The following is a 19,611-nucleotide window of genomic DNA, read 5'->3' as shown; positions in this document are numbered from 1 at the left end:
TGCGTTAATATTGTTCTTGCTGACGTTATATATTCAGCGGTCACTTAAAATTTTGTTACTATACATTACGAATAATGTTAACATTACCGGCATCACATGTTTATACATATATGTATATGTATATATATATTTATAGGTCGATCTGTTCGATAACGTGGGAGGAGATCAAGTTTAAGAGCAATGAGTCACTCATTTAGAGACAACCAACGTATGTAAAATTATTATTATTGTTTTTTGTTATTTTTTACTATTATTATATAATTTTAATTGTCTAACATACACTGAGAGAAAAAATAACTTAAAAATAATGTATTTTTTTCTGATAAGAAATTATGCTAGTGGAATTTTGAACCAAGTATATTTTTTGTGAAAAAATTTGAAGATTTCATTAAAAATCATTTTATTAATCGAAGAAATTTGAGCTCAGTTCGAGATACTGTTTTTTTTTTTTTTGGAGTACTGTAAATAAATTTCGATTTTTTTCTGTCAAAAAAATTATTCCTTAACTTAAACATGGAGTTAATAATGCGATAATTTGAATCGATTTACTACTCAAAGAAATATTTTTTTTTACAAAAGTTAATTTCTTTCAATGCAATGCAAGGACGTCTTAGATTTAAAAAAAAATTTTAAATAAATTATTTTTGAAAATATTTAACTAATAAATTAATTTGTATGCCAAAATAAAATAATTTGTCATCTTCATCTGTGACTCAAAAAACTGCTTGTACAGTTAATTTGAGCTGGAGGTCATACACCTTTAATATTACAGTTCACATGATTGAAGGTCTAATCTTTGTGCTGGCAAGTTTAAGGTCTTTGATTAAACTTATTAATTTGTGGGCCTAAAATATTTTACCAGCAGAAGCAACACTGAGAGCTTTTAATAAAAGTAGAACAGAGTATTTGCATACTAACATACTGAGATGGTGGACGTTCGTCTATACACTCGACTTTATTACATGTATAGCCGATATATTTAATTATCAATCATGCATGGACGCGAGTTGGACTTATTTGTAAGCAAGTAACCTCAATGATTATTAACTGCCAAGCAAAACATCCTCGGGATATCGTAAGCTGCTAGAGGAGTGTCACAGGGTTACTAGCCTTGATCTCATGCCAAATTCTTGACAGGGAAAGCTCATACGTCATAAAGTTATTCGTGTACTAATTTATAACTTGCCACATCAATGCTTAATCTCTTTGATGATCGATTTTTTTTAGTGATATTTATGCTGCCGAAATTTACTTTGATAAAGGAGAAGGTTGATAAGTAATTTTTATTTATTTGAATGTAGTTGGTTTCCAACTTATGACGATGGAAAGGGATGATGATGATTTTGGGGAAGGATATATAGCTGAATCACATCCTTTGAGACCGACAACATTGACAGTACCAGGTAGAGATGATTCGAAAGGAGCGAGTATCAGTAGCAGTGTCACTGATTTGGATGCTCCGATTTATGCACGTGATACGACACTTCCTATATCTCCTAAAGCGGTAAGTTCACTAATTTTGTTTAGAAATTTGTATCGAAAAATTGCCGTAAATTAATTACCGACATGAAACGAATTAATTTTTTAAATTAAAGTTTGGAGTTTAAAATTTTTTTTAAGGACAGTAAAATAAATAGAATTCTACTTCTAGAACTTTATCAAAATTTTCAAGATTTATCGTCGGTGATTAGTTTGAAGAAAATTAAACAATAATTGTTAAGATAACAAAAAAATTCAAGTGATAAAAAAAGGAGCCAGAGGAATTTGGAGTTGAAAAAAAAATTTTTTCAAATTATATTTGGCCGGGAAAAAAATTGAAAATTTTAATTTTAAGATTTTTTTTCCAACTCTAAATATTTTCTCAAAATTGAAGCTTTTTATCAACAAAATTTTAAATAAGTCGACAAAATAATATAAATTGCCAATAAAATTATACATATAGACAAAATCTCGTGTTTATAACTCGTGTCAAGCATATAGAATATGAAACATAATAAGATCATGACTTGTAGAGGTCATTCAGGTGCACACGGAATCTCTTTGAATGATGATCAAGAGGCAGGAAATAAATATATATAAATATATTTTTAATAAGACGCGTGATTTATCTGGGAGGTGTGTTTGTTTATTTTTATCGATCACTACAAGACATTTTGGTTGTGTCTATACCACACACACATATATGAAAGTTGCCTGAAGTTTTCCATCCAAATTAAACAGTTTGTTTAAATGTTTTATTTTTGATCTATTAAAATTAAAACTTGGTTTTATAAATTTAAAATCATTGTCTTCATAGAATTGTCTTCATTGAAGATCATAGTTCTAATTGACCCTCGCGACTTGGGGGGGCTTATTGATTGATGATTTATCATGTGTCACATATACATGTGTATATGTATATTGATGATTTATTTAATAATTGAAGACGACTTGCACGTCAGAATTTAATTCAAATTTTTCCACTGAAATATCTCTATTACATATTGTAGTTTTCCTTTAATAATATTAAACCAAGTCGTGATTAGTTCCATGATCATGTCAATAATAATAGTATTTCATTTTATGAGTACAAGTGTCAAAGTATACGTCAGTAAATATAAATTGTTTAATCTATATATGTATGTATTGTTTCTCATTGCATTCAATAAATTTGTATTACGGATCTCTTATTGCGTAACTAATACAACGGCCAATGTCGATGACAATCCCCCAGTTGCTGGTAAAAACTAGTAAATTTATTATTTGTAATAAAAAAATTATTTTTATTTTTTTATTTTATGTACTTTTATTAATTAACGCAATACCGTCGGTATAAAAATAAAAAATATTTTGTCGCTAATTTCAGCATTATTTATTTGTGACTCATATTTATGACTCAAAAAAATGTCATTATCATTCAAAATTATTTTTTTTTGTCTGATTGCCCAAAATTTTAAATTTTTATTTCGATAAAATTTAATATGCAAAAAAAAATTAGTTGTGGTTTCAAATTTATACATTTTTTTTTTTTTTACAATGATCTTTTAAATTTTTCTAAGCCTTTTTATTTTTAAAAATTATTGTAGAATTATCTATGGTGGAAATATTTTTATCTGCATCAAGTTACGAGCAACAATCGTTATAAAAAAAAAAAATAAAAACTTTTTTTACAACGTAAATAGCAACGTTTATTGATCAAATTAAGACTTCAGTACGCTCTGATAATTTTTTTCACAAATGTAACTGCGTAGATAAGAATGGCGAAGAAAAAAGGTTTATAATAATAATAATAATATTTTTTGACCGCATATACTGCATAATAACCTTGAACTCGATTACTTTTGTTACTTCAATGATTTAAATTAAGTTATCTACATTATAAAAGAATGCGAATAACCAACTGGAAATATTAAAAATAAAATATGACAATAAACTCATTAATAATTCTAAAAAAAAAGATTTAAAATTACACACCAAAATCTATTTAAAAGTATGACGAAATTTTCGGCAAAATTTATATTAAAATATTTATAGATTTTTAGGATCAGCGGGAACAAAAAAGTCTTGAAATTAATGTGGATTATAAATGAAAAAAAAAAAAAAAAAAAAAAATTTGTAGTAAAAAATTAATGATGCAATTAAAAAAAATCAACAAATAGATATTTCTACTCAAAGTAATTATCATTTAAAATTTTTTCCTTAAATAGTAATTACGTTAATTGATAAAAATAGATAAAATACGTTTTCAATAATTAGTAACTCGAAATATTTAGTGTTAAGAGTCCAAAGACTTGCGTCAGCCGACACGAAATAATGCGCGTGTATTTCAACAGGTAGAACTTCACAAGGATACTTGCCCCCGCGAATGACGTCACGCGTTTCTGTATACTTTCAGTTTATTATCGATTAAATTTCGTCGGCAAGACGTACGTGACGGACGGCAGGAAAACGTAGTTGCGATGCGATTGGTCATTTTGAAGGGCGTGCTCGGGGCTTGTCAACTTACGCGCTCTTTACTTCTCTCTTCTCTCGTCTATACTTCGTAACTACACTTAACTCTTTAACTCACATATCACTACGTATGCATTTTACGTGTATTGTATATACTATTTAATATATTTAGTCATACATACATATAAAAATCCTCGTGGCATTGTCAGACACATGACATTGAGCATTCATGTCCAATGATAAGGAATAATAGCATAAAAAAAAAATAATAATAATAAATTGTAACTTTTTTTATATTTTTAACATTTTATCACCATGCTGTTAAGTTTTGCGCGGTTTGATAAAATTGAATTGGTTTTAAATAAAATTTGAATTAAAAAATTTTCTTTTAATATTTGAAGTAAAATTTGATTTTATAAAAAAAATATGAGAGTTAATTTTGGGAAAAAATATGATAAAATTGGAGTAGAAATCGACTGAAAAAAAATAGGGGTAAAATATATTTGAATGAATAGAAGTAATTTGTATTTTTTGTAAATTTGAATGACGAAATTTAAAGAGTCGTTGACTGAGACTTAAAGTAATAAAAAGATGTAGGGTTGGTAGTAGAGGGTAAAACCAGTAGCGCATGCGGGTTTAATATAGGGGTAGTTTGTGTGGTACTCATGAAAATAAAATTACATCAGTTAGAAATCGAACTCTGTACTGAATAAACAGCCACAGTAGTTACTGTACGTGACATCAAAAATTAACGGTGAGTTTGTTTATAAATGTTGCATGCCGCTTGTTTTAACTTTGTATCCGACATAAATGCGTTATTATTATAGTGCTCGTGATAGAATAATTATACGGTAGTTAATTGATGCTAAATCCATTTCAAGCGCAAAAGATTCAAAGACCACGGAAACATCCGTTTTTTATTTATCTGCGATTTTAGATATTTATCTAAAAATAAAAATAATAAATTTTATTTCTATTTATGTTTTTTAAGCAATAATTTTTTTATGTATGTACAAATAATATTGATAACAATTTGCTCTCAATATTTTTATTGTGCTCGATTGGGTTATGTAACCGGTTTTATATTCATTGAATATGAATAAAAATTGTTTAATTTTAAAGCAATAAATTTATTTATATCTTTTTTAAATTATGTATTAAAAAATTACTTATCGTTATTGATATAATTATTTATAAACATTGAATTCAAATTTATTACTTATTGAATTCATAAACAAAAACAATAGGTTGTTTACTCTAAAAAAATATTGAATAAGAGTAATAGTTTTGTTATCAATAATTATTTTATTTTTAACAAAAGAGAAAGCCAAGGAATGTTTTAACTTTTATTATCGTTAATTCTATCATTACTCATTAACATAACGATAAACTGTTGTCGCAATAAGCGCATCCTTTTTTTTTTACGATATCAAATAATTTATTATTTTTTCAATTTTTGGAGGCGTGTACTTTCAGCTTGATTATTTTCTCTAAATATTTTATATACTCTATTATATATAAATACATATATGTATGTAATGGAGTAAAAGGGGGAATAAACTAAAGAAATGTCTTTGACCTTCTGACCTTAATATTACAAATGTACTGAATAAATTAAATGATACATTAGTCATGGTCATATCTAATGTTATTATTATTTATCACTATTGTATATTTATATATGAAAATATATAAATTCATTGTCATGGATAAATTTCATATTTGAGACAAAAAAAATTTTCCAAATAATTGTATATTTTTACCACAAGAAATTAGCTATTAAAAATTGTCTATCTTTCATATTTTTGGTGGGAAAATTTGAAAATTTCGTTGAAAATAATTTTCCTAATTGAAAAATTTTTAAACCAAAATTTATTTCGGGATATGCTGATGTTTTTTTCGAAATAGTATAAATAAATAATGATTTTTTTTTGTTGAAAAAATTAATTTTCGTTAGATATGAAATTAATAATGCGATAATTGATATCGATTTACTACTGAGAAAATATTGCTTTTACGTTAATTTTTTTTTTAGTGTATATTATGTATTAATAAATAAAGATATGCATTTGAAAATATTTATAATGTCTAATTTCTAAGGCTCATGTTTCATTAATAAATGTTAACGTAAAATGGATTAATTTAAATTTTAAAATAGAGAAAATGATAATTATAATAATTAACTTTTGTATATATTTAATCCAAGCTTGACCTTACTTGCGCGATAATGACAATGGCCTCGCGGTGATTTGATAATTTTTTGTTTATTATAATTTTTAATTAAAAAAAAAATATATATATGCATTAATTGATTTACTTAGTAGTTTTAGCGATTATTCAATTCAAAAAAATTTCATTGAAATTAATTTATTTTTGATTAATTAATTTTAAAAATTGTAATTTTTGTTATTTTATGAAGAAATTTTTATATGTAGACAAAATATTGATATGATTTTAAAATAAAAGAAAAGAAAATGGGTTTTCCAAGTTATATTAAATAAGTTTTTAGTTTCATAGAGTTGTACTTAACTTCATGTACGTAATGCCTAATTTTTTTTTATCTATAACCCGGGTGTTTGATGAAAAGTTTAAGTAACTTGTGAGATACAGATAAATTAAGATTTTATCTTTAAGAATTATTTAATTGAGTTTTATCACTATTTTATAGACTATTTTTTTACAATTACGTAGTACTGAATTTATCACACTTATTATTTTTTTAAAAAAGTCTTTCGACAATAAGATAAATTAAACAAGCATACGCGTTAGCATGAGCACGAGCATGAGCATGAGTTTAAATAGGATTTAATTTTATAGAAACAAATATATAATTAATTTTACTTCGTTTTAACTATTTTTATATAAAATTTTAGTTTCTTTTTTTATTATTTCTAAGAATAAATTATTTAGAATCATAAAGAATCGATAAAAAATTTTGTAATTAAATGTTTGGTTTTTTTTCGACCGGGAAATTCATTTAACATTCAAATTTTTTTAAAATTAATAATTAATAATTTATAATAAGTACTAATGATTTATGTTACAAGCAGCTTCAAAATGGAACTGGGGAAGGTAAATTAAATATTTTAAAAAATGCATGTTAACTAAATAATTTTCTAACAATTTTAACGAAATTTAGTCAAAAGAAGAAATTCAAGAGGCACCACCAACAACGCCAACTGCTTTAGCACCTAGTTCTAAGGTACTAAAAATTACCATCATTAATTAACTAATTAAAAAAATACTAAAAATCACTAACAACATTTTTTAAATCTTTTGCATGCAGGCTACGGGAACTAAAGAGGCTGTAAGTCAATAATTAATTTCTTAATCACAGTATTGTAGATTTAGTAATTACTGTAAAGTGGGACAAATGATTGAAATTTTTTTTTTATATGTTTACTTGATCAGAAATCAGATATCTACAAACTGAACTGTTTGCTCATGTAATCGATGCAATAAAAATATCTGTTTTTTCTCCCCCTAAGATTGCCTTTAATTGATAATTAACTTATAAAAGTAACTTATGTTATCGAAAAAATTCCAATTGCAAAGGAAAAAAATTTTTTTTATTTGTATAGTGCGGTGGTAGTGGTGGATTATGTCACGCATTAACGGTAAAAACATTAATAAATATTTTTCGGAGTTACTCGTGATTTTTTTTAGCGGAATCGCTGGCGAAAGTAAACAAAGTATATTTGTATTTATAAAAGAATTAGTGATAATTTATATACAATATTAGATTGCAAAGATAACTCATATGTCGATATGATAAAAATATATCTACTTAAATAAATTTTGTATCTTCTTCAGATATATATATATATTTAATACACTTGTTCTTGTTAAAATATTTAGTCGCGACAATCAAAGAGATAATTTTTAAAAATAAATACAGAGATGAACTTTAATCTCTCTTCAATTGAAAGGAAAAAAATTATCCAACAGAACCTATCCATCACCTTTACGTAAAATAAATTTTTTCTTTAAAAAAATTAAAAATAACTTTTTTTGCTACCGGATGTCACAGATGTTTTACTGCGTGTTATTCAGATGACTTGAGTTTAAAAAAATGAAGTTAAAATAATAAAACAAAAGTCGGTTGTCCTTAATGCATTTGACTTACATTGAAACGTGAAAATTTTTGGCAAAAAATATATTTTTGTATTTTTTATTTTTATTTGTAATAAAAAAAAAAAAATAAATAAATTCAAATACGCAATTAGTATTATTAACAAACTGCCAAGGTATTCTATTCACAACTTTTTCAATCTATTCTATAAAACAATAAATCTATTGCTGTTGAAACTCAACACTTAACAGAGATACAGAAGTGCCAATTTTTTTAGCCTCATTTTTTTTCATAAATATTTATAATACAAACAAGTTTTCATTATTTACCATAAATAATTTATTTTTAATTCAAATTTTATTCATTGCAAATTAAATTAAAATTTTTTAAATTTTCGCGGGAAAAAAATAATTTTGAATTTTAAATTATGATGAAAAAAATTAGACAACTTAACATCCTTTCATATCCGTATTTTATGCTGCAACAATCGATAATTGTTACTAATTAGTAAAAACACTTGTTCATAGTGTCATACAAAGTTTGTTTGTCCTATACTAATTATTTTGTTAATTATTCAGTATACGTAAAATAAAATTTTTTTTAGTTATACAATCTTTAGTTTTTCAAAGACCTTATTGTTGACAAATATTCAAAATCAAAATTTATTAAATAAATATTAAAATAATTGAAGTTCAAAAATTTAGTGTCGGAATTTCCAATGATAAGTAAATAGAATTATTTTAATTATTATTTATTTAAATGTAACAAAAGTGTGTAACATGAATAGGTCACTTGTACCATTGGCTATGTAGTAAATTTCATTGGGTATTCAGGTTCAATATACTCAATTGCAAAATTGTCGAGTCGTGACAGGCAGCTGTCATTATCAGAGAGGCAAGAAGACAGAGTAGGTTTGTGGTAAAGTTTACGTGAGCGGAAGACCAGGGGAAAGACGAAAAAAAATATGAAATCATCGGTGGGGGAGTTTGTGACGTGAAGGGCTAGAGAGAGGGTACACAATATGTATTTTACACACATACATACAATTATATCTATATATATAGTATATTGAGTGAGTGGTAGATAGTTAACATGCAAACAATTGTCATATAATATATTATATCTTTAGTGGTTCCTCTGGATCCGGAGGTAGGGCTGCGTCATACACTAATATCATTACATTGTGTGTACGCTCTTGGTATATTACATTGGAATGGAAGAAGAACCGTAGACCTGCTTTCGGGACGTGGCTCTTCCATTCGGACTAATAAGTTTCGATGCTACGTATATCGGTACGCAGTTCGTATGAGACCATCCTCAAGCGCACTTCGATCTCAACATACATTTTGTTGTTTCACTACTGTATTTTTATATATTTTATTCGAATTTTTTATCACCAAATTTCTTTAAACTGAAAAATAAATTAAGTACATACGTAGACACGTGAAAGTTTTTTTTTAAAGTGAATTCGCGTGTGCATTTTCTTTAAAATTTTTTTTATTTGTTTATTTATTTTTGACACTATTGGAAAAATAATATAAATAAAAATGGGCTGCTTTTCTGACTCAAGTAAAACCTCAGCATTGAAGGTAAATTTTTAAAATATTTTAACCGTCAGTTTAATAATTTTATTATTGATAATTGGAAAATAACCCCGCGGTCTAAAGGTCGATAATTATTAATTATTGTGCTTTGTTCTTGCTCCATATAAATTATCAACAAGAGCTCATTGTTAATGAAAGTACAAAAAAATGATTTTTTTTCAAGTCATATCAAAACTATTAATATATAAAAAAATATATATAAATTGATAAATAAAAGTTGTTTATTTAATAAGAGAATTTTTTTTTATAAAGTCGTAAATTATATTTTTTTAATTTTTACTGATTACTAAATGTATTTTTAATTACTGCCGTAATTATTTTGACGTTAATTTTTTATCAAAAAAAAAAAAATATATGAAAATTGTGATTGATAAGCGGCAAGCTCACTGGTGTTGGTCCACATGAAGGTCTTTTGTATAAATTTAATTGAAAGTAAAGTATATCATTTTACAATTTACTTGAGCTTATCATGTCGTTCTGTTAGATTGTTATATCGGTGGGCGTTACAGTCTCTTTAGTCTAGACAATGAGATCGTAAGAACATCCTGCTAGCAAGTTTATGTTTCAAATAAAAGATACATCCTTTTGTTTGAATTACCAAGTGATATATTAGACAATTAGACGCTCGGAATAGCAGAAATAATAATCATGACCGTTTACTTGCGGGAAATTTATTAGAAAGTATGAATTCATTATTATTACATTTAACAGTTTGTTTGAAAATATTTATTTTAATAAATCCAGGGATTAGACAAATTTTAGATCAACAGTCGAGATTATTTAAAGCTCTGACAGATCGTAGGTATGCCTGCATTGAAATTCAAATCTATTCCTTAAATCGGTAGGATTGCTGACGAATAAAACATTAATGCACTTTACTCGAAACCGGTCCCAACAACTTTCTACTCCTTTTTCAAATTTTTATTCGGCTCTCAAGAATCCCACGCTTTATTTTTTATTAATACTAATCACTCGATTATTCAAGTATTTAAAAGTTTCGGAATTTTTATCATTAATGATAAAAAAAAATAAATTATAAAAATTAATCAGAGTTTTAAAAAACCAAGAGTTTGTGCCGGCATGAAAAAACTGACCTACGCTTTATTCTCACATTTTTATTTTGGAGGCTCGTCTTTACAATCTACCAATCGTTTATGTTCTCATTCAACAAATCCATTCTCCTCGATTTTAAATTTAATCATGTGGAAAATCTTCGATACTCGAGTTCATTAAACTCAAAAGAATTTTTTGGGTTCATTATAACCTTTGAATAAATATATTTCTATACGAGATCTAAACGATACGGCTTTAAATATTTCAACAAAGTAAAAGGTTCATTCGAGATTTATTTCGGAGTACATCCATCATCCGGAGACTTAATCTATGAATTTTAAAATTTAAAACGGTCCTCAGGTAGAAAAATCTAATTCTCCTTTCCGAGTATTTTTTTTTTTTTTTATAGTCATGTATTATTTATTCAATATCTTTGTCTTAATTTTTTATTTAATTTAAAACCACATTGTCCACAATAATAACAAGTAAAGACTAGTTAGGAAACGTGATATCGAGGTCAGATAATTAAAAATAAAATTTTTTTATTACGGATATGTTTGAGTAATTTATAAGTTTGTATTGTACGGAAGTATTACAATAAGTAATTGTAAAAAAAAAAAAAAAAATTGTAATTATTATTAATGCAGCACGTGAATAAGGTAAACTTTGTATTAATAATAATAATAATAAAAAATTATTATTATTATAATAATAATAATAATTCGCGATAGCATGTTGAAGAACGCGTGGTGTTGCTATTATTAGTGATACAGCAGTACACACATGCACGTGGTTGTTAATAGAGAGGCTCGACATGTTCTCGACCAATGGCAAAGTCCCACCATCGGCACACCTTCACTTTGCCAATGATACTCGCTCATGAACTCGATTCTTACATGTGTATTTAATGTATACATGTATGTAAATGTATATTTATATACATGTGTATGGTTGTAATGCCAAAGAGAAGGGAATCTGGATATCGGTGGGAGAAACCGGCGACTGGAATTTTCAACAGTCGTTTTAAGTCCGTACTTAACTCCTTTACGACACAAGTATCATAAGTACTCTTTAATAAATATTTATTACGGTTAAATTATTGCAATAATTGTCATTCAAGATTTGATATGTTCAGTGAAGTTCAGGTTCGTTTTTAATATTTTTTATTTTTAAATTTAGACTTTATCGTATTATTTTATTAGATCTGTTGCGTTACATTGTATGGGTAATTTTTTTTAATTATTAGTTATCAACTTCAACTACGGTATTTATTATAAATGACAGGTTTTAGTTTAGTTTGATATAAAAATTATACGGGTAATTCAGTGGGAGTTAATATATTTATTAATTGAAAGATCAAATCATATTTCATTTATTTTATTATTTAAATTAATTTTACTATTTAATACTGGCATTTCCCATGGCGGAATTTTGGGAAATATAATTAAGAGGTCAATTATTTAAAATGAAAAAATAAATTTTTTGTCAAGTTAAATTATCATTATTTTTATTTTTAAAGCTATAAATCTAAAAGATGAATTTATTTAAAAATTAAATTTTCAAGAAAATAACAATTTCACACTTTTTTTTTTTTTTTTTTTTTTTTTTTAATTTAAATTCAAATGAAAATGAAAATTACACTTAATTTAATGACGCAAGTTAACTCAACAATAAAAATTTATCAGTCATTAAGATAATAATTGAGTTTTTGTTTCTGGAGCCGATAAAAGTTTATGTATATATTTTTAAAAAATATCTTTTATGAGCAATTATGATTGTAGACAAAAAAAATAATTAAAGAATTCAAAGACAGTGGAAAATTTTCAATAATAAGCTAATCAGTCAATTGGAGTACGCAGATATTTAAAATAATAATTTTATTAACGTTTAAAAAAATAAATACGGTTGAGTACAAGTTTATTTAATACATATATATATTTATATATATGAATGTATATTGAGAAATATATGAAGGCTCGACTGGGCTTGTGAATAAGTTAACCAATAGAATTGTTAATACAAAAACGAGCCTCTGCTACGTGTCATCTTAAGTAGTATAATAAGTATATACATATATATGTATGAATTAAGAGGATGACTTGATTTACTAGTTTACTTTTATTACTCATTTTAAATATACGTTGCATCACTTTAGTAACTTCTCGAGTTATCATATCTTTAGCAATCTATTACTTTACAATATTAATTATCTCCGTAATTATTCCCATTACTTACTAAAAGAAAAAAAAAAAAAAAAAAAAAAAAAATTTGCATAATACAACAATAAGATAATCGGTTTCATATCGATTAATTAACATATTTATTTTTAAATACATGTTAATGTAATATCTGTATATATGTATATTGTCGAATATTTGAATTGTAATACCGTGTAATCTTATCACCAACGAAACTCGATGGCTTATTGTGTATCCAAGAGACACGAGACGATTAAACATTATTACTTTACGCAGATAGTCCATTATTATTTTTTTTTTCGCTGACACGGTTGTTTCTTTTACACGTGCTCACTTTATTAACTTGGAATAATCTTGAACTTTTTATTCGCGTTATAACCGACTTTAACATCGATACACTCAACACGCGTTTATTAAATTACTCAATTTAAAAATAATTTTTTTTTAGTTTTTTTAACAAAAACTTATCAATTGGATATAAATAAAAAATGTTTATAGTTTTTTTTAGTTGGTTGTGTAATTTAAATTTAGCTAGTGATTAGCTCTAGGGTGCTGACGTCACTGATAAAAAATATTTTAACATAATGTCGTAAGATATGTTACTGAGTGTAATAAAATAATTATTTTTAATGGCAGAACATTATAGAAAATCATTTGTGAGTAATGTTACGTCTAGCGTAAGTTATTTAATGTCTCATCTTACTTTGAAATAGCAATAATATATATGTGTATAATTATATTCATATGTATACATATATATATGTATATAAATATGTTTGAGTTTTTACTTGATTATCACACGAGAAACTACATACATATATCACATACATATAATTCATAAATGATTAAATATATTAATATTTGATTATATGTGAATTCCATGTATTAATGTATGTGTAGTCAATATATATGCGTTGCAGGGTGTCGACCCGACAGTTAAGTCTTTGACACATGCTATATTAAGAGCGGAAACGAAAAAGTGTCATTCTGTTAGTTTTTTAAATTTTTTTTGCGTGAATCTGTTAACGGCCGGTAGTGAAATTCTTTAAACTAAATAAAGAGTTAATTTTTTTTACCCATACCTTTAGTAATAGAGTATTTTCGATGCCTTATTTAAGAATAGCGGTAAGAGTTTGATTTAAATAAAAGTAACAAAATAAAAAAAATTTTTTTTTATTATTCATAAGTTTCTCTTTGAATATTCAAAGCCTATTAATTATGTATGACATTGATTCTAAAACACAAGTTCAGTCTTTTATTTGATATTAAGTGATTAAGATTTTTTAAGCTAAACGATTGTAGGGTAAAAAAAGTTAAAAAGTAATAGGGTAGGAGTACCGTTTTTGGCCACTTTAGGGTCAGTTTTGGTCACTTAGAAATTTGAAATAAAATACTTATTAAAATACACAATAACATAATTAATTTTTTAAATGTGTCTCCTCAGACTTTTATCACACTGTTACAGTTAAATTTTTTTTTATACGTTTTCATAATTTAAAATTAAGTATTAAATGTCCAAAAATGGAGCAGTGGCCACAAATGGTACTTCGACCCTATTCTGATATTTTTAAAATTACTAGCGGGCTTTAATTTTAATGAACAAATTTTTTTAAAAATTTTTTCTGTGACTAAAAAAATATATTATATTTTCAAGGCTGAATAAAATCATACCACTGGATATTAATATTAATTACTTACATGAGTGAACGTAATGATAATTATAACCGATTAATTTATAATTTAGATTCACGAGTAATTGTTTAGTAATTTTTTTGTATAGATATTAATTTAAAAAACGTATATAATACGTTTTATACAATATATATATGTATGTATATATATTTATTAATGATGAATAATTAATTAAAAGACATATATTTTATCTACTTTAATTGGAGCGTGATCAATTATGAGCTCATCTATATGACATTCGATTATGATATGCATTAATGATAAATAATGCGACCCTTGAAAAGTTTCACTACTTGCCGAGTTGCCCCAAACATTATTATATATTTCGACATATTCAAATAGTTATTGACCAATCAATGGCTAAATACTTCATTTAAATCGGTAACAACTCAAATTATTTGATTATTTGATAAATGTACAACTCAAATAAGAAAATAATTTTATTTTTACATCTCGTCTTTGATAGTGTGGTCAGTTGCTTGCGGTATTAATATCGGAGTTACATATATACATATCCATTTGTTTCGTCGCAGATTAACATCAATAAGCTCCAATTGTTCAGTATATATCGCATCATATAATATGAATCTTGAAAACATGCTGATTGTAATTGAATAACAAGGATTCATTTTCAGCGATCCCCTTGGCCTTGCGGACAAATAAACCACGAATAATATAATCCAAATATATGAATATATGAATTTAATTGAATGGAAAATTAATATAATTTTGTTTATTAATTACAGGGTCTTAATTTTCATTTGGCCTTTGCAATTACCGCGGTCGCATTGGGATCTGCTTTTCAACATGGTTACAATACTGGTGTTGTCAATTCTCCTCAAAAGGTAAAAAAAAGACAACGATTTATGTATTAGTCTTGTATATATGCATTGGTAGATAGTGTTATCAATAAATAATTAATTTCAGATCATTAGAACCTGGATGGCTGAAGTCCAAACCAATAGAACCGGTGTTCCGGTTACTGAAGAGGACATGACAGACTTGTGGGCATGGGCAGTGGCCATCTTCTGTATTGGTGGTATAATTGGTGGATCCTTGGTAGGAACTATTGCTGACAGATTTGGACGTAAAGGTGGTCTGTTGCTCAACAATATTTTGGTGGTACTGACAGTTATATTCGAAGGATTCAGTAAAACGGCAAACAGCTACGAGATGATTGTCGTGGGACGTCTTTTCATCGGAATAAACGCCGGTCTCAACGCTGGAATAACTCCAATGTATTTGGGAGAAATATCACCGATGCATTTGAGAGGAGCTGTTGGTACTGTTTACCAACTTATTGTCACTATTTCAATTCTTGTTTCTCAAATCCTCAGTATGGACAAAGTCCTGGGTACCGAAGAGCAGTGGCCACTTCTTTTGTGTCTTACGATTATTCCGGCAATCTTCCAGTGCGTTACTTTACCCCTGTGCCCGGAAAGCCCCAAGTATCTTCTGTTGAGCCGTGGCAAAGATGTTGATGCACAGAGAGGACTCTCCTGGTTACGTGGCACCAATGATGTTTATGATGAAATGGAAGAAATGAGAACTGAGGCAGAATCTATTAAATTGATTCCACGTGTTACACTGAAGGAAATATTTGTTAACCCGGCTTTGAGAATTCCGTTGATTATTTCATTGATGGTCATGTTGGCACAACAGTTTTCTGGAATTAACGCTGTCATGTTCTTCTCAGATGCTATCTTCCGTATGGCAGGATTGAACACAGATGCAGCCCAATCGGCAACTCTAGGAGTTGGAGCTATGAATGTTGTCATGACTTTTGTTTCATTGATTCTTGTTGAAAAGTGTGGACGTAAAACTCTCTTGCTGTTTGGATTTGGTGGAATGGTTATTGATACTGCTTTACTTGCAGTCTGCTTAGCATACGCGGTAAGTTTTATTTTTTTTAAAAGAAATATCTATTGTAAATGATAAGTTTTTATTTTTATTTTCATTTTCATTTATTTATTTTAGGAAACTTCACAAGTGGCAGCATACTTTTCCATAGCATTAGTTATTATGTTCGTGGTACTATTTGCAACTGGTCCAGGAAGTATCCCGTGGTTCTTGGTCTCGGAATTGTTCAATCAATCAGCAAGACCAGTGGCAACATCTATTGCCATTGCTGTTAATTGGGGAGCTAACTTCATCGTCAGTTATTCATTTCTCCCGCTTAAGAACTTACTCAACACGAATGTATTCGTTCTTTTCGCTGTCATCCAAGCGCTCTTTACACTCTTCATCTACAAGAAAGTTCCAGAAACAAAGAACAAGACTATTGAAGAAATCAGCAGTATGTTCCGGCAAATATCGTATCAGTGAGGCGATAACTAATTTAAATAAACTTTACATGGTAATATATATTTAAATCTTTAGGAAAAAAATGTGTGACTGATAATCGTATGATTCTGAACGCAAATGATTGAGATTTTTTTTTTTTTTTTATGAATCATGAATTGCAGTTTGATTGTTTTTATTATCGTCGATTACTGATACCGATTTTATATGTATGATATATATTATTAATGATTAATATTTTTTTTTATACGTGTTATGAAAATGTTGAACTGCGATGAGAAAACAGGACTTAGGCATCACTTAGTTTTTAAAATACTTTTTTTTTTTTTTAGCTTAATAATTTTTGTATTTTATGAATTTTGATTTTTTCGATTTTATTTTTTAATTTCCGAAATTTTTAATGCAAAAAATTACAGTAGTCATGACAGGCAGACTCAGGATAGATAAAGTTAAAAATTATTTGGATCGTGTTATTTTACTAACACATCCAAAAATTTTAAAACTCTAGTCATAATTCAAATTTCGTATTTTTCATATTCTTGTTTACGCAGTAAGCGAATATTTTTATCAACATTTTTCCTTATTGTTCTCCGGTTAATAAATACTGTCTGAATTTACTAAATAAATCGACAAAAAGTATTTAAAAAAAAAAAAAAAAAAAAAAAAAATTCTCATGAAATTTAATAACGATTGATTTATTTATTAAATTTTATCGGTATTAATTTTAGTATTCCGATTCAAGATATTTGAAATTTATTGCCTGTTCAAGACAACGAAGATATACTTTATTATTATTTTTATAATTATTAATATAATTAATTAATTAATATTAATAATTTTATTTGGATGGAGCTTTATCGAACTGCTAAACTGTCTATGACAGATAATTAATTTAATATAAAATTTTAATAATTAGTGTACAAACAATAACATTAACAGTATAATCAATTTCAAAAATTTCAGTAGATAATTATAATATTAATTATTTTTTTTGTCATAATTGTAAATAATGAGAGTGCACGTAGATTAATACTATTATTATTATCATTGTAATTTGAATGTAATAGTTTTAATTAGACACGATATTGAATCGTTTTTAAATAACGTTGAAGATATAAGATGTTATATATTTGTTTTAAAAATAATAATAATTGTTATTGAAAAAGCAATTGTACAGATTATATCTCACTTAAGAAAACGATTTGATGTTATAAATATAAATATATATTATATATCGATGATAATTGTCTTCGAAATAGTTATGTTATGTATATGATAAATGATAATTTTTTAATGAATTAAATACTCATTCGTATTAATTAATTAATTGCAGTTGCGTATATTGACGCAGTGGCTTATTATCTTTTATTATTAATTATTAAAATAAAAATTGTTTTAAAAATATATATAGTTCACTAGATTGCATATATTTGCACGGACAAAATAGAAATAGTTAATTTTTTTATGTTATAATAGGAATAATTCTTATGTTAAACCAGGGAAATATTTATGTTACGTAGGAAAAGTTACCATGTCAACAAAAGAAAATTTTTTATGTTACACATGAAAAGTTACCATGTCAACAAAGAGAAATTTTTTATGTTACATATGAAAAATCATCTTTTTGTATAGAAAAAATTACTGTAGCGATATAGGAACTTTTACTGGTACTCAGGAAAAGTTTCTGTCTTAGCACATAGAAAATATTTTCATACTAATATAGAAAAAATCACCATAGTTTTTGGAAGTGTTACACGTCTACTTAAAATATTTCTACTAAAAGTGAATGATCATTTCTCTATACAGTGACAACCACTCCATTACATACCGACTCGCTTTAACTCTACTCAATGACAACTCTTTTCATTGATATATAACAATATATATTATAGAATAAAGTTATCAATGAGTAGAGTTGAGTTTAGATAAAAATATAACTGATAAGAGTTGAAGATGTCACTAAGTTTAAAAATGAATACTTACTTTTAGAAGAGATGTGATGAGTAGACATGTAACTGCCTAGTTTTTTCCGTGTATAAATAATATTTTGCATGTAAATTTATTATTTAAAATCAAATTATTGTAAGTAGAAAATTTGATTGAAAATATTTTTGATTATTAGTTGATTTCAAAGTGAAATTAATTGATTTAACAAATAGTGAGCAAATAATGATGAAATTAGGATAATTTAGTACAATTCATAGAATTATAAATAAAAAATATATTTTTAAAATTATAATAAAACTGTTAGTGTGTTCTTTTGTGTACCAAAAACCAGCATCATATTTTGAGTAATAATTTAATAAATGATTTATTTAATCTGCTGTAGATTTTAAGTATCAACGAAATTTAAATCCAACCATATCGCAGAATAATCAAATATTGTGTAGATTTATAAGTTTGGGAACTATTAAAAATATTAAATTCAAAAATTGTACCTATTAAATCTTAATATTCCAAGACATCACATTAATATTAAATATAGGATATAAAATATGAATTGTATGTCACTGTATCAAAATAAATGCAATATGTTATTATATATGTATTTTTGATGTTGATATATTGTTGTCAAATATTTCAAAAATATATATGATTAAAAAGTATAATTATGCGTTTTATTATTAATTTATTTATACTTTCATATATTTGAAGTAATTTTAGTAAAAATTAGTTTTCGAGAAGTCATGAGTTGGAATATTGAAGTATATAAATTTGAATAACGAGCGGTATTTAATTAAATTGACCCGTACTGTTGTAT

General features: G+C 26.3%; 2 protein-coding genes and 1 long non-coding RNA gene across 8 annotated transcripts in view; 2 read left to right on the top strand and 1 right to left on the bottom strand.

Moving 5' to 3' along the window:
- The window catches only part of LOC103571289 (uncharacterized), a 68,248-nt gene that overhangs the window by 16,350 nt on the left and 32,287 nt on the right, over positions 1-19,611 (bottom strand). The gene's annotated exons all lie outside the window — the stretch shown is intronic.
- LOC103571293 (solute carrier family 2, facilitated glucose transporter member 1) lies at positions 140-17,880 on the top strand. Of its 6 annotated transcripts, XM_008549417.3 has the most exons (5): positions 140-208; positions 1,302-1,504; positions 15,296-15,394; positions 15,477-16,442; positions 16,527-17,880. In XM_008549417.3, the coding sequence occupies exons 1-5, from the start codon at positions 181-183 to the stop codon at positions 16,872-16,874; spliced, it is 1,644 nt and encodes a 547-aa protein (XP_008547639.1). In that variant the 5' UTR covers positions 140-180; the 3' UTR covers positions 16,875-17,880. The 6 variants fall into 6 exon arrangements, with proteins under 6 accessions (XP_008547639.1, XP_053598729.1, XP_053598732.1 ...); XM_053742754.1 differs by lacking the exons at positions 140-208; positions 1,302-1,504 and adding an exon at positions 9,176-9,591 and having other exon boundaries at positions 16,527-17,874; XM_053742757.1 differs by lacking the exons at positions 140-208; positions 1,302-1,504 and adding an exon at positions 11,671-11,804 and having other exon boundaries at positions 16,527-17,874.
- LOC103571292 (uncharacterized) lies at positions 4,638-7,133 on the top strand. The gene is made up of 3 exons (XR_549035.1): positions 4,638-4,684; positions 6,981-7,002; positions 7,070-7,133. It is a non-coding gene; the product is annotated as an uncharacterized LOC103571292 (long non-coding RNA).

The sequence above is a fragment of the Microplitis demolitor genome, chromosome 1, assembly GCF_026212275.2.
Source record: "Microplitis demolitor isolate Queensland-Clemson2020A chromosome 1, iyMicDemo2.1a, whole genome shotgun sequence".
Classification (NCBI taxonomy): domain Eukaryota; kingdom Metazoa; phylum Arthropoda; class Insecta; order Hymenoptera; family Braconidae; genus Microplitis; species Microplitis demolitor.
Note: the sequence above shows the minus strand (reverse complement) of the source record. Positions and strands in the feature narration are given on the sequence as shown.

What these genes read in the sequence shown, in the direction of transcription:
- LOC103571293 (XM_008549417.3), top strand. Translation starts at nt 181, where the DNA reads ATGAGTCACTCATTTAGAGACAACCAAC. An exon ending in CTCATTTAGAGACAACCAAC is followed by an intron (nt 209 to 1,301) that starts GTATGTAAAATT and finishes ATTTGAATGTAG; the next exon opens with TTGGTTTCCAACTTATGACG. An exon ending in CAGTCTGCTTAGCATACGCG is followed by an intron (nt 16,443 to 16,526) that starts GTAAGTTTTATT and finishes TATTTATTTTAG; the next exon opens with GAAACTTCACAAGTGGCAGC.